General features: G+C 37.4%; 1 protein-coding gene across 1 annotated transcript; it reads right to left on the bottom strand.

Moving 5' to 3' along the window:
- Positions 1-6,761: 6,761 nt before the first annotated feature.
- Positions 6,762-8,866, bottom strand: LOC131613580 (GCN5-related N-acetyltransferase 4, chloroplastic-like). The gene is made up of 3 exons (XM_058885239.1): positions 8,567-8,866; positions 7,365-7,761; positions 6,762-7,147 (listed from the first exon to the last, which is right to left on the bottom strand). The coding sequence occupies exons 1-3, from the start codon at positions 8,721-8,723 to the stop codon at positions 6,859-6,861; spliced, it is 843 nt and encodes a 280-aa protein (XP_058741222.1). The 5' UTR covers positions 8,724-8,866; the 3' UTR covers positions 6,762-6,858.
- Positions 8,867-14,846: the final 5,980 nt, after the last annotated feature.

Genomic DNA, 14,846 nt, shown 5'->3' with positions numbered 1-14,846 from the left:
ACGAGCAGGGGGATTGTGGCGTTTGGAGCTCCGCCGGGCAGTTCTTCCAGGTAGAAAGTGATTGGTTCTGAATTTCCCCGGAACTTCCGCAGTATGGGGCCGAGGTCCGCGTTGGCGCTGAGCAACTCATCGAACTTTCTCTTGACTGAACTGATGGTGAGGGAGCCTGGATCCCCGCCGTTGGAGACGACCATGGTGAATGGGAAATTTTCCCATTTACTGAGTGCGGGGAGGATCCCGGCTGATGGCATGAAATCCTCTGGGCGAGTGACGGACAGTGCTACTTGTGGGGGCCTGTTATCCGGCGAATTCCCTTCGTCAGAGTTTCTGTGGTCGTCCCTTCGGGAAGGTTCCCCTTTCTGTGTGTATTTTGAAAGGCGACCCTCCTTGATCAGTGTTTCAATTGCATCTTTGAGATGGATGCATTCTTCGGTCAGATGGCCGTGACTTCTATGGTATTTGCAATACTTTGATTTGTCGGTTCCCGGCCTTGCGGGGTTCGACTTTGGGGGCCTGATGTTTGATTTCTTGAAGTCGGTGTTCTGGCATTCGGCCAGGATCCTCTCCCGCGAGGTGTTCAGAGGGGTGTAGTCATTGAAGCGACCAGATGGTCCTCGACGTTCTTTGATGTCGAGAGATCTGTCGTCTTTCCTTTTTTCATGCCCTCTCTTCGAACCTGGGTGCTCGTAGTTTGAACTGCGAGCGGCGTCACTGCCTCGCGAGGCTTTGATGGCAGTAGCCTCTCCTTCCTCGAACGCGATGAACGCTTGAGCTTTGCGAAGGAGGGCGTTCATTGAGTGGACCTTTTCATCTTAATGGCCTTCTTCAAGTCACTGCCGGGGAGAAGTCCCCGTTCTAAGAGGTATCTCTTCATGTAGTCTTCTGTTTGTACTTGGACGGCCTCCTTGTTGAACCTGTCGAGGTAATCCCGAAAGGGCTGCGAAAGTCCTCTTCGTCGCTTGGTCTTGGTGAAGTTGAATGTCTGCCTCGCCGGGGTCTTTCCTGGTCATTTGTTGGGACCGGCGCGATTATCCCGAGGAGAGGGACGCTCGCGGGGTTTCAGCGCAGCCTTGGAGGGGCCCTGATGACCCTGCTCGGGGGAGAGGCTTCTTGCTTCAGTGGCCTCTGGTCTCTGGTTCTTCCTGCTCTTTCTCGGTGGAGAGCGGGAATATGATCTCCGACGGCGGTGTCTTCTAGGTGGCGAGCATGAAGAAGATGGGGAACGCCGGCGGTGCCTCCTCGGAGGTGAGCGCGAGGAGGAATAGGAGCGCGACCGGTAATGTCTCCGCGGAGGGGAGCGGTATCGTCGCTTCCTTTCCAGCTCGTGGATACGGTCGTCCTGAAGTCGGAGGAGGTTGTTCGTCTTTTGCAGTTCTTTGAAAAGGAGGACAGTGACGAGGTCAGCATCCTCGGGGATGTTGAGCGGTTCCTCCTCTTCTACATGACGGGTCCTCTGCCTGTCGGAGGTGTGGGTGAATGAGGAAGCAGCGTGCCCATCTTTGGCGTCGGTCTCATTCTCATTCTGGGGCGCTCAGGCCCATTGTGGGTTCGGGCCTGCTGGTCTTCCCCGTTCTGAACGTGTCCCTCGGGAGGGTTTTGTTCGACATTCTGAACCTGTTGGAGGCCCTGCAGCTGCTGGACGTTCTGGACCCGCTGCCTCCTAGGTTGCGAAGTCTCATGTCTCGACCTTCCCTGTCCGGCAAGGGCATGTTGAGGTTCTTCTTGCCGGCGGCGATTCGTCACCTCGCGGGTGGAATCTTCGATCAGATGTTCCAGGAGGAAGGGGTCGGAGCTTGGGATGTTGTTGTTAGCCATGACGATCGTGAAAGGTTATGCTTTGATCTTTGTTAAAGAAGGGGGAGCAAGATTCCCACAGACGGCGCCACTGATCGTACCTGATCAGAAGAATCGTCAAGGCAGCAGAATCTGGCTTGGAGAGCAAGATGGGGGGGGGTACCTGCAAGGTTCTCCGATGCTTAAGTTAGTAGCTATCAGAGAATGAGGGTTGAGAGTGAAGAATAGAATACCTGACCCTCTAGTGAAAGAGGGTATTTATAGCCCCCAACGCTGGGCCAAGGTTCCCTAATTGGGCCAAATCCAACTGGAGGCCCACGTGCTAGGGAACTGCCAGAACGTCCCATGCTAGGGCTGAGTCAGCAGGAGACTCACGTTCCGGATGATCATAGCGTAGGGTTCGGAGGTGGTTGACCGAATCCCCCGCTGCGCGACGCGTGGTCTTCGCGCGTGGATAACTCCTTGACGGTTATCCAGTAAATGGGCCCAATGAATTGGGCCTGCTCGGCTAGTGAGAGGAGCTGGGCCTGCTCGGCCCAGGCCAGAACACGTATCATGAATGTACAAAAGAGAAGAACTATTTGGTTTATAATACATGTTATGATACATGCCAATACATATCATACATTGTTACACCAGCTTTCCATAAAATGGGACATACCAGAAGAAGACAAATACACCACAGACGGAATTTAAAAAGAAAAGGAAAATGAAGTTGGACATCTGCTTTACACGCATATGCCTTCATCCATTTGCTTCAACAATCAGCACCATCATCCATGTTTTGCTCCCATCATCTTTCCAGCCACTATCATCATGAAATCCTTAACCTTCATTGCTCTTCACCATGATCAAACATAAGCATATAACAACCACCAGTTCAATAAATACATCCATACAACGGATTCTTAACAAACTTCAAATTATCACAAAATTTCATCAATCTAATTAAGGCCCTCGATCCTCATTTTAATTTGCCATGTACTCAACCTTTAGAAAAACAGAATTTCACAGAAAAATATCACAAAAATATTTAAAGATGCTACATAAAAGCAAATTAGCAAACTAAGCAAAATTCAGGTTTAACTGACAAATGTAGTACTGAAAGAAGCATATTAGAAATCAGTCAAACAAGCATTCAGGAAGGCTTTCTCTTTCTCCATAGCTAGTGCAACAATAATATCCTATCATGAATCATATCTAATGAAACATGTTTAGTAAATTGAAATTCATGAATCATATCTATTAGAAATGAGTTGTGAAACACAAGTTGATTTTTTCTTTTGTAATTTTCTAATGAAAAAAAAAGTCAAATGTGATTTCCTTAAAACCCAGCTATCTTTTTGTTTTTCCACATTCCTCGTGCTAAGTTAATCTATTTACTTTTCAGAAAGAAGCTAACTATGGATTAACAGAAGTTATAAGCACTTGGCTTGGGAAATTTATATAGTGATCCTAGATGAGAAGTCAAATCATTGTATAATGAATCCTTAATAGCTATCTGCACAAACATTTCTCCAACTGGTCTGCAGCTCTTAACACTTGGTGTACTGCTTCCATTATATTACAATAAGACCTTCTGAACAACTGAAAAAGGAAACATTTGATAACAAAAGCCTAGCAGAAAAGGTGAAATCAAAGAGAAACACACATATTGTTGTATTGATATGAAATATTTAAATTACATGCCAAATATTTTATGCTTTACTTTCTGCCCCAAATCAACACATATTGTGCATTTTCATGTGCTAAGGCTTTAGCTGACACAGCCAGAGACACTACTTCGAGTATGGAAATTTCATCACGTAATTTAGCAGCCAAGGCATAGTCCTTATTCTCAATAGCGCTCTGAAGGTCTGAACTGCAACCGAAACAGGATTATTTTCTATCAATGTTCTAGCTGGCCAGCAGAATATGACGATGAAAAACAAAAAATAAGCTGATTAGAGTGTGCTTGTTTTCACGTTGTCGATTTAACAAAGTGGAGTTCATTGAAAATAACCTCTACCGACACGCACACGCACGCACACATAACCACTTCAAGTAAGCCTTGTAAACATTATCATCCACATAGGTATAGAATACCAGAACAATATTAGTTAATATCTGATCTAACCTCAATAAGTTTATTTCGCAGCAGCTGTGCAATGTCATACTCTTCAATGTTTAAAAAGGTATCCACATCAGCATCAGCATCGCAACCTCAATTTCAACCATACCAGACGCATTTTCCCGCGATATAAAGGTTTCTACTGCAACAATAACTGCAACCGCAATTTAAATTGATGCTATTTATAAAAGATTAAAACCAGTTAAACCTGCACTCTTGTGGTTAAGTCCAGCTCAAAGAAGAACATCAAGACATCATCATTAGCACTTTCACTCTTCTCTACACTTGCATCCAACCCTTGTTCTCCTCCTCTAAACATCCACGTCGCTTCAACCTTAAAAGTTCGAATCATATCATAAAAGTGAAGAGTGTCGAAAATAGAATATTTCATACAGCCTGGTAGAACAAAAATTCACACTATCAGACCATGTATTACAAATGTATATACATAAGAATCAGGTATGCAAATAAGATAAGAGTAGTATGTGGCTGAAACCGTATATTCGCACCTGGAAAAATGATTTATCAGAGTTCATAATCCAAAATTTTAGAAACAGAAACACACAAGCAAGTAAGAGTACCTAAACTTTGACTTACTTTTTTCTGTATCAATTCCTCCAGTTGACTCTTTAAAGTTTAGTAAGTTTTGGCTAATTCTGGTTTCATGAAAAATTCCAGATGCCCTTCAAACATTTTTAGGTGACTATCCAAGTATAGAACAAAAGTATGCTTACCAGACCCTAAACCAATGAAGGACGCAAAATAAGAACTCACTCAGTTATATAATAAAGATGTTCAGATAATTATAAGTATAGTTATTGTAAGATCATGGCAAAAAAACTAATTGCTATAACAAATAATGAGTGAATAACTTATCAGTTATACCTCACCAGTGAAGGCATAGTCACGGTAAAAAAACTAATTGCTACAACAAATAAAGTTTGGATACAATTTTTCATACCTCAAGATGAATAAGCCAACTATTTGCACCAGATTCAAATCCGCGGTCCAAATGGTTACCAGGAAATGTTCCATCCAAACATGTCGTAGTTATAAAACAATTGACAGGTTTAAGATCAAATAACAATTGCCAAGTTTGGGATCAAATAACAAATATCGATTTGGTCGTGCAAAAACTGAGCAGGAACTCAAACTAAATGAAATTTACCGTGATTTAAACAAATCTTAACAGAAGAAATGATGTTCGGAACCACGCTTGCGACAATCGCATAAACAATTAAAACATACCACAAAACCATTAAAACAAAAAACTCATTAATAAGAGGAACTAAGACAAAACCTTTCATTCAACAGTGAACCATTCATCTCTTCAATCTCTAATTTGTGTTCTGTCTCTTCAATCATGCACATACTTCATTTCCATAAGCTTTTGGGAAACCCTAAAAAAATTTCAAACCAAATTGCAATACAAAGTGAGAGAGGGGAAAGAATAAATCAAAATTAGTAAAACATGGATTTAGTAAAAATAACAAACAAAAACCAACAGAGTGAAAAGAATGAAAAACTGTGTAGTTGTCTTGTTGATGATGAAGAATTGCAAAGAATGAAAAAAATCAACTGAGAGAACTTTGAAACAGAAACAAATTCGATTGTTCCTGTGAAGAATATGACAAAGTTCTTCATGGAAGACGAGATGAAGAGAGGAGACGGATGGAGAAAGGGGAAGAAAGAGGGAGAAAGAGTGAGTGAAAAGTGGGTATGAGAGAAAGGAGGGGGCTAGGGTTTCGGGAGAGAGGAGGAGGAAGAAAGAGAAAAGTGAGAGAAAAGTGAGGGAAAATGAGTCTTTTCAAATGAGATGGATGGAGAAAGGGAAAAGTGGGAATTATGTGTACCAGTTGGAGGAATAAAGAAGTGTGATTGGTGAGAATAAAATTTTGATTTAGCAAATTACAATAAAGGGCTTTTTTTAAGGGTAATTATTTTTGTTATTAAGGGTAATTTTGGGTGTTTGGTGGCATGTTATAATCTTAGTTAGGTAGTTGATATATTGACACCAAAATGTAACATATATCATAAAAGAATATTGACACCAAGGTTTAGAGAAAAAATATGTTGATACTATAAAAGGTGTCTGATTTCGTATTATTGTCAATTTAAAATAATAATTTTTTTTATTAATAAAATAAACACTTAATTCAGATGTATTTTCATATGGTGTAATTATCCTGTGTTAAAATTTAGGAGTTCAAATATCACTCCTTCAAAAGTTAATATCACTGAATAAAATTAATATTCCAGAATGGCAACCTTCCATTATGTTATAAACATATACACTAAAATAAATAATAAGTATATTGAAATAATTATAAGTCAACTAATGATAGATTAATATAATATACCACACTAATAAAAATAATAAAATATATTAAAATATATGTATACAATTTAATTTGATTTTAAAAAAATCAATTCAAAATTTGATATGATCCAAACTGTTTTCACAAAAGGTCATCTAAACCTATCCAATATTATTTGATTTTGTACCGTTTTTGAAAGTACCTCTAATATCTTCTAAACTTTAAGTTTAGAAATATTCCAAGATGAAAGTTTTGTGATATATACCATTTTGAGAGTAGTGTTATCAATATCTCCTGTAATTTTGCTGTTGTCTGCATTGAATATTATTCTAATATGCGTTTGGACTCAATCTCAACTGACAGAATGATGTAGCCTTTCTAATTTTAGAAAGAGTATGTTTTGATTTCAACTTCTCTGTCCGACAAAACAGAAAAGGAAACTTTGATCAACCCATTCTGCTATTGAAATTCAATACAAAATCAGCATAAAACTTCATGAGTAGGAATAAAGTACTTTGCAAATTAGAGTGGCTCAGCAATTTCTAACTTAAATTCTTTATTTACTTATGTCTGTCTTCATTTACATTACATTGTACAACGGGAAAAAAAATTCTATCTAGGAAGTATCTAATTAGTTTAAGAAACTCCTGATTTGTTGAGAAGTTTCATCATGAAGTTGAACTTAACATCTGGTGAGGTCTTTGGTTGAGGCCAGTTAGCTCCTTCTGGAACCTTTATAGATTTGAAACTTTGCCCTTCGTATAACTTGGTCGCCGCTGGATTTCGTAAATCGCAGTGTAATGCAATGGCCCGACATCCCCAACTTCTCGCTTGGGATTCTGCCTTTGCCACCAATTGTTTTGCTATTCCTTTCTGTCTAAATTTTTCTCGAACTGCCACATTTGATATGTATGCAACTCCAGTTCTACAATATATTTTCATATATAAAAGTTACAAAATCAATTTTCATCACCTATGAACCAAAATAAAGCATAGACACCGGAAATACGACCTAGACACAGACACATTTTTTCGGAAGTGACAACGTTCAAAAGTTGACTACAACATATAGGTCAGATTCATCATTCATGCCATAAATCCTCACTCACTAACCCAAGTTTCAGAAACAAGTTTTAACTCACCTTCTCTGTCGCAGCGGCCCCTTTCTAGGCAGAAAGTCGGCAACAGTGTCTACCGTCAATATGCCAGCTACGTATCCCTTGTTGAGGCTTAACTTCCCGTCAAAACCTGCAATTTTGAAATCTTCACTTCCAAATAAGAAGGTTTGATCAAGTGAATTGCCAACAACAGCAACCAAACAGGTTCTTTTGCAACCATTCGGTAAAGAGAATCCTGCTAACATAGCCACCAACCTATCCATCCTCAAAACAAAATCTAATGGAAATGAATATTCAGGAAAGAAAGAGCTGCAGTGAGTCTCTGCCACTTCCCAACAGTCCTCTAATCTCGCCTCTCTGACGGTAATTTCGGGAGACATAGTTGGAAACAAATCAACAACTTGACTGGCTCTGCATAATCCTACATCCAAACACCAAAACTTTAAGCTTCTACCGAAGTTAACATCACAAATTAGGAAATTTTCCAGTACCCCATATATCTATTTCCTCTTTAACTCAAAGTCCAACTTATTAAATATATAGGCTTTCTTTGGATAAACAACTAAATTAAGCACTTATAGCATAAGCACTAATCATATAAGTGATTATGTATAAGCTATTTCTATAACAAAAGATAAAATCACACTGTCAAGAGTCCTATATCGTAGTCTCATATCAGACAATATATGGCCATAACATGTGCTTACAAATGGGACAATTCTCACCTTACAAGCCGGTTTTGTAAAGTCGAGTTTGGCTCAATCACAATTCTTAATGTAATATCAAAAGTCTCGTTTAAGATCCTCTGAGCCACCTACTATCAACTTATGGACATGTCATAAGTTGTTTGCACAAGCTCTCTCAAAAAGTCTCACAAGTACTTATGTTACAATATAATCTCAAATAAGTCAATTCAAACATGCCTTGATTGTTTTAATTGCAGTATAAAATAGTGTTTTCAATATTTCATTTTTCAATCAAACCTACCTCCCTTGAACAACAACACTAATCGAAAATCTTCAAGTTTAATTCATTTTTCCCATATTTCTCAGAAGACAAGTTGATCCAATGCTTTCAAATTTCACAGACATCATCATCAGCTTTCAAATTTCAACCATTATTCCACTTCATCCAATAACACAATTAAAGAATTTAACAACAATAAGTCAAATATGGTAACTGAACAACAAGTTATGCTAAAAAAATAATTGAAAAAAAAAAGGTACCTGATTGGGAGGGAGAAAGAATTGGTAATTCATGAGATGAAGGTGAAACCCAAGATGGGAAAGGAGTTGATTTCTTAAAATTGATATTGAAAGATGAGATTTTTGAAGTGTATATAGGAGTTGGAGATACTGAAGTTCCAAGAGGAATTGACCCCATTTGGTGTATTTGAGGTAGAATGAAAGAATGTTGGAAGAGAAGAGAAGGGTTAGAAGTTGGGTTAGCTAAGCTACCTAATACAAATCGGTTGGTTAAGTTATGAGTTTCCAAATATGTGGGGTCACTCACACTGACAGCTTCAAAGACAGACAGGAGTTGAATTCCTTGAATCTAAAACATTGCCTTCTGATTTTATTTTGTTTTCTATTCATCTTGTGTTGCTAAAAATGTTGTGATTAAATAATTATCAAATTTGTCTTTAAATCTAACTAGATTAAATTTTAATAACAGGTTAGAATCCTATTCAAGTAAAGCTGTCAATATGGGCTATCCAACCCTAAACGGGTTGGTCCTAGCGGGCTCTGGGTTTTTTAGGATTGGGCCAAAAAGATCATGTGTAATATGGACTCAAGATTTACTATCCGAGCCCGGCCCTAGATGGGCTTCGAGCTACCCGGTCCTAAATTGGCTTTTTTATTTAAAAAAATTAAAATAAAAACTCCATAATATTTATTATAAATAAAATTAAAAATTATGTTATTTTAAACATAATACATTTTTAAGTATTATATTATCTCTTATAAATACTATAATGTGTTTCTAAATACAATATATGTCTAAATTGTATAAAATAATACTTGAATATTTATTATAAGAGAAAAACTAATATAATGCGATGAAAAAATGTTGTTTGTATTAATGTATAATATTTAAAAGAGAAAGATTGAATAAAATAGAGATAAAATTTAGCGAAGTGAGAAAAATTAATATGCTATTTTGGAGTAAGATAATATAAATATTAATATATTTTTTTAAAATTTATAATTATGCGGGCCTGATGGGCTACCCACAGCCCATATGGGCTAGCCCTAATGGGTAGCGGGCTTTTTAGGGCTGGGCTAAAAAGGCCCTGAAAAATATAGGCTCTAATTTTAAAGCTCAAGCCCTCTGATTTTTCGGGCCTGGCGGGCCGTCCCATATGGGCTAGCCCATTTTGATAGCTCTATATTCAGGGATGACAATGAATTATGGAAGCTAATGGGAAGGATATGGGTAGCGTACTATAGTATTTGATTTCATACACGCGGTTTAAGTCGTACTCGAACTCATATTTGCGTGGACATTAATGTTTGTGTCGTATTCGTACTCTATAAGTATTCATACTCATATCAATTTACCTGCATTTCTAATGAACAAATTTAATTAATTATAGTTTTATATGTCATTTGAATTTTTTAATATTATTTTTAAAAAATTAAGAATGTTATTATTGAGTTAAGAAATTAACAAACATTTATATTCAAATACGTACAAATTTAATAGTGATGTATTTAATAAAATTGATAAGCATACATGTGTATATAATAATAAATATATAAATATATAAATGTACATTGGGCGGATATGGGGTGTGTGGGTACTAAGTTACTTGTACTCGCGCTCATATCCGCTAATTTTAGTGGATAATTAATTGCTCATGCTCGTACCTATTTTACAGGTTTTTACCCTATCCATTGTGGGTAGTTTTCGCGAGTATCCACTCGGGATGGGTCCAATTGTCATCCCTACAATAGATAGAATTTGGACCGTGTATTATAGTACTTGAGCCATATTTGCTTTTTGAAAAAATCTTCGTATCTAAGTCCATACTCGCGTGGGTACTAAATTTTATACTCGTACCCGTATCAAATGGAGAAGTACATTTAGATCAAAGTTGATGCGTTAGCGAGGAGGATTCAAATTTTATTCAGGAAGATAATGATGACTTGAGTGATATTGAATTCGACGACTTAGATGAAGATGATTGAGATTGGACACATGAAGTACCTAACCTTACCTTTATGCAATAAGAAAATGATGGAAACCAAGTGTCTTCAAACCAAGAACCAACAACAGCAAATGATTTTGATGAAGGCAAACATATTGATTCAGATGATCTGGATACTCCTCTAGGAAGTGAAAATGAAGGTGACAAACATAAGTATCCCAAATTCAAAATGCCTGATTATGGAGATGGAGTGAGACTTAAGCTATGAATGACTTTTGCCACAAAAAATATTGTTAGACATGCAATTAAGTCCCATGCCATGAAAAGGTAGAAAAACCTGCACTTCAATAAAAATTGTTAGTTCCATGGTTTTGTGATTGACATTAATTTTGCTAAAACATGATTCATAACTGATGTTGAGTAAGATGTTGAAACATCTTGACCAACTGTCATAATAGGTTCAGCTGTTATGTGTTTTGACAGATGTTCTGCCAAATGTTATGACATCTTCGGTTAAGTTTGCATCGATAGGTACTAATATTGCACACTAAGGACATCCTAAGAACACTAACCACAGTTATGCAGACATAAGCCTCCTAAATATACAAACCAATTCAGATCATATTATTATACCATAGCCTAACTTACTCATCCTTTTTCCTCTTTTTCATTCAGGCGCAATCACATTAAGCCCGTTATCTCCACACACTTATAGCAAGACGACCGGTTAGTGACTATGATCCTTTTCTGCACGGGGTTCTGGTACTTACGTGGCATAACCCTTTGTTTACTCAGTTTTAGTTGCGGGGGATCGAACCGTAATCCTCCCTACCAAGTTCAGCACCAGAAACCGCTGAACCAACTAACAAAGAGTCTTATTTTCAACTTTTTCTTTTGAAGGTTCCACAACCGTTGGGTTAAGTGACCGGGTGAGGGTCACCAAACTTAGAAGGTGCATTCCCTTTTTCTTATCCTTTTTTTTGGAACACTCACTTATATTCATCGGCTTCCCTGCGTAAAGTGTGTGAGAGATGGTGCCGACTGCTGAAATAAACTACTCAAGAGCTGTCAGAGAATGAGAATTAAGGCTAAAACATAATAACAAATTTAAATCAATTTCCATATGCAGGAGACTCACGGTGTTAGAACGATACCGATCTTATGAATTTTTCCAAGTCTCCGCAAACTCGACTCAAATCAGTCTATAGCCTAAAACTTTCAAAACGATGCATATTTATTTATTTTTTTAAACTGAAAACAAAACAAGAAAACAAAAGAAAATAAAACAAAGAACAAAAGCAAAGAAAATAAATGATTCCCTCCCCCACACTTAAAACAAGCATTGTCCTCAATGAAAAGAACTCAAATATAAAGTAAGAGTGAGAGAAAGGAAAGAACACACCCGAGTATTCAAGGAGGATATGTGATCGCATAAACAGCCTTTGCTAGTGAGACCTCTTTTACAATCTCTCCTTCCAAAGTAGGGCTCTCATGGAATAGCCTAATACGGTGTACATTGACCTTGAAATTTATTTTAGTGCCTTCGCCTTTTATTCCAGGATCAAAGAATAATCTTCGATAAGTAAAAGTGTCGAATGGACACGTGATCTTATTTTCCACCATATCGGAGTTCAAAAGATTGAAGGGCTGCCTCACTACTTTTGTTTCATCTTCCCCTTCAATTAAGACCCTATGCAAAATCATAGATGGGCTAATATAGGAAATTTCAGTCAAAGTCCACCCAATCACCTTCTTATGCTTCTTCAAAACCTGCAATAGCTTATTTTCTTGATAAAAATTAAGGTTAGAAGAAATTACAACCGGGAGTTTTTCATTACTCTCTAAATAAGCGTATTTCAGGTTTTCATGGAGTTGTCTCAACTCTAAGGACGGGGGCTGCTTGATGGATGGAGTGTTTGGGGCAGTCGGGGTGTCAAGAGCTTCAGCCGCATAAACGACTTCATGTATGACTTTATCTGGATGAGAAACATCAACCTGCAAGGCAGCCTCAATCTCAGCACAAACAGAGCAAATTTTAGTGTCAGTACAAACATCACAAGAATAAACATCACCAAAACTAGACAATGATGGAAAATCATCTGCAAAAAAATCAAAACAAGTATCATCAACAGCTTCAGAAAGCAACTCTATTTGAAAAATATATTGCTCTTCCAAGGGTTGTTGGTTTGATCCTTGAGCTTGTTGCATGACATTCATCAAAGTGGCAAGCTGTCCAATCTGTGTTTGCAAAGTCTGAAGAGTAGAATCTATTTGTTGTTGATACTGGAGATTATTTGCAGCCATTTGTTTGACAATATCCTCTAGTGAAGGTTCGGAAGGTGCAGAGCACACAACCTGAAATTCATTCAGATGCTTATGCGGATCCTCACCTGCAAAACCATTAAACCTAGGCAACAAATGTATCAAACCAGATTTTAATTCAAAAGTTGCATCAGCTGCGGGATACTCAATACATAAACCATTATAGTTCACATTAGGGACAGCCAACTGCGTTAGTGTTCTTTGTTCAGCCATGGGTTCAACAAACACCGAAATACCGATTATGTCCCATACATGCAGAAACGAATAGAAAGAATAAAAACGATTAAAATAAATTCAGAAAAATATAAAAACACAAAAATTAATCTAATTAAGACAAATAAGAATTTTGAGAATTTTTTTGGATTTTTTTTACTCTATGAAAACAGTAAAAAATTCATTAAAAATAGAAAAACGATGAATTTGTCAATTTTGGCTCGAATTCCCTTACTCTTCTAGAGTAAGGGAGTATTAATCACACGATTTTTCTACTTCCAGTAGGAAAAAACTTTTTACAATCGAACACAATTTTTTCAAAAACTGAATTTTTCGACTCTAAACGCGGATTGGCCAAAACCGTGAGGAAACTAAGGCCTAAACGCAATAACACTAAACCTATGACTCTATTATCAGTTAATAACAACAAGAATCCCCGGCAACGGCGCCAATTTGATCCGCTGTCGCGCACGGATCAAAAACGAGTGTTTTGTAAAAACTGTAGTAACGGTAACGACAACTCGGATATCGTATCACAAGGATTCTCGTTGATTATTAACCAAAGGTAAATCGATTTAGGGGGGTTGGTTTAGTTTCGAATTATAGAAAAAATGATTATCAAAAGCGATTAATGAAATAAGTTGTTTTGAAAAAGTGATTAAAAAATTAAGCTAATCTACTAATTTCGGTTCCGGCTTATCATGGGTTTCTACCTTACCAATTCCCTAAGCGGCTTCGATCTCTATTTGATTTCAATATCAATTGACAAGCGCAAAAGATATTAAACAGATTGGATTCCTATTCCGAATTAAGCAAACGGATTAATACAATCGTGAATTAAGCAAACACGATATAGAAACACAATTTAACGACGAAGCGACGTAAACAACGATTAACAGTTAGGAATACAATCATACGAAATTAATCAAAATATTCCACGAAATAACAGATTAAGCAAATGAAAATTCATAGAATATAATTGAAAGAGAAACGAAATTGAATTGATTAAATAAAAACCTCAAAGCTTTTGGAATTCGATTACAGTAGATCGACTCTGGATGTTTAGTTCTCCATTCAAGCGTACAGAGCAAAAGAGTATTTTTTTTTCGTGAATAGTGTATGTCGTGATTCTCAATTGTACGGCCAAACCTAGGTACTAGAGAGAAACAAGAATTCGGGTCATAACCCAACTGGGTCAAACAAACATAACCCAGACCCAAAACTAATGACCCATAATTAAAATAAACTAAGGCTGCAAATTAAAACGAAAATCTGGAAAATATGCGCTCCGAATCTGACTTTGACTCCAACACAAAAGTTGTAGCTCTTTCTCTTAGCTTTCCGGCGATTATTAGAACGCCTCAATCGGATTCTCAGAACTCCAGTTATGATCGTTTCCGTGCAGACTGCTAAAGCTGAAAAATAAAGTGCGAAAATTAAATAAAGCTAAAAATAAAATAAAATATAAAAACACATTAAAACATAAAAATAATCAAAACAAACCAAGGAAATGCTCGAGTACAAACATTAAAGGACGTGCATAAAAATGCACTGATCAAATTCCCCCACACTTGAACTTTTGCACTCCGAGCAAAATGAACAATAAAACAAAGAAAGCACAAATACATCATTAGTTACTCATCATAGGCTACAACTCATCTTCGGTTAAGTTTGCATCGATAGGTACTAATATTGCACACTAAGGACATCCTAAGAACACTAACCACAGTTATGCAGACATAAGCCTCCTAAATATACAAACCAATTCAGATCATATTATTATACCATAGCCTAACTTACTCATGCTTTTTCCTCTTTTT

The sequence above is a fragment of the Vicia villosa genome, linkage group LG1 (assembly GCF_029867415.1).
Source record: "Vicia villosa cultivar HV-30 ecotype Madison, WI linkage group LG1, Vvil1.0, whole genome shotgun sequence".
NCBI classification, from domain to species: Eukaryota; Viridiplantae; Streptophyta; class Magnoliopsida; order Fabales; family Fabaceae; genus Vicia; species Vicia villosa.
This window is presented reverse-complemented; position numbering and strand designations above follow the sequence as displayed.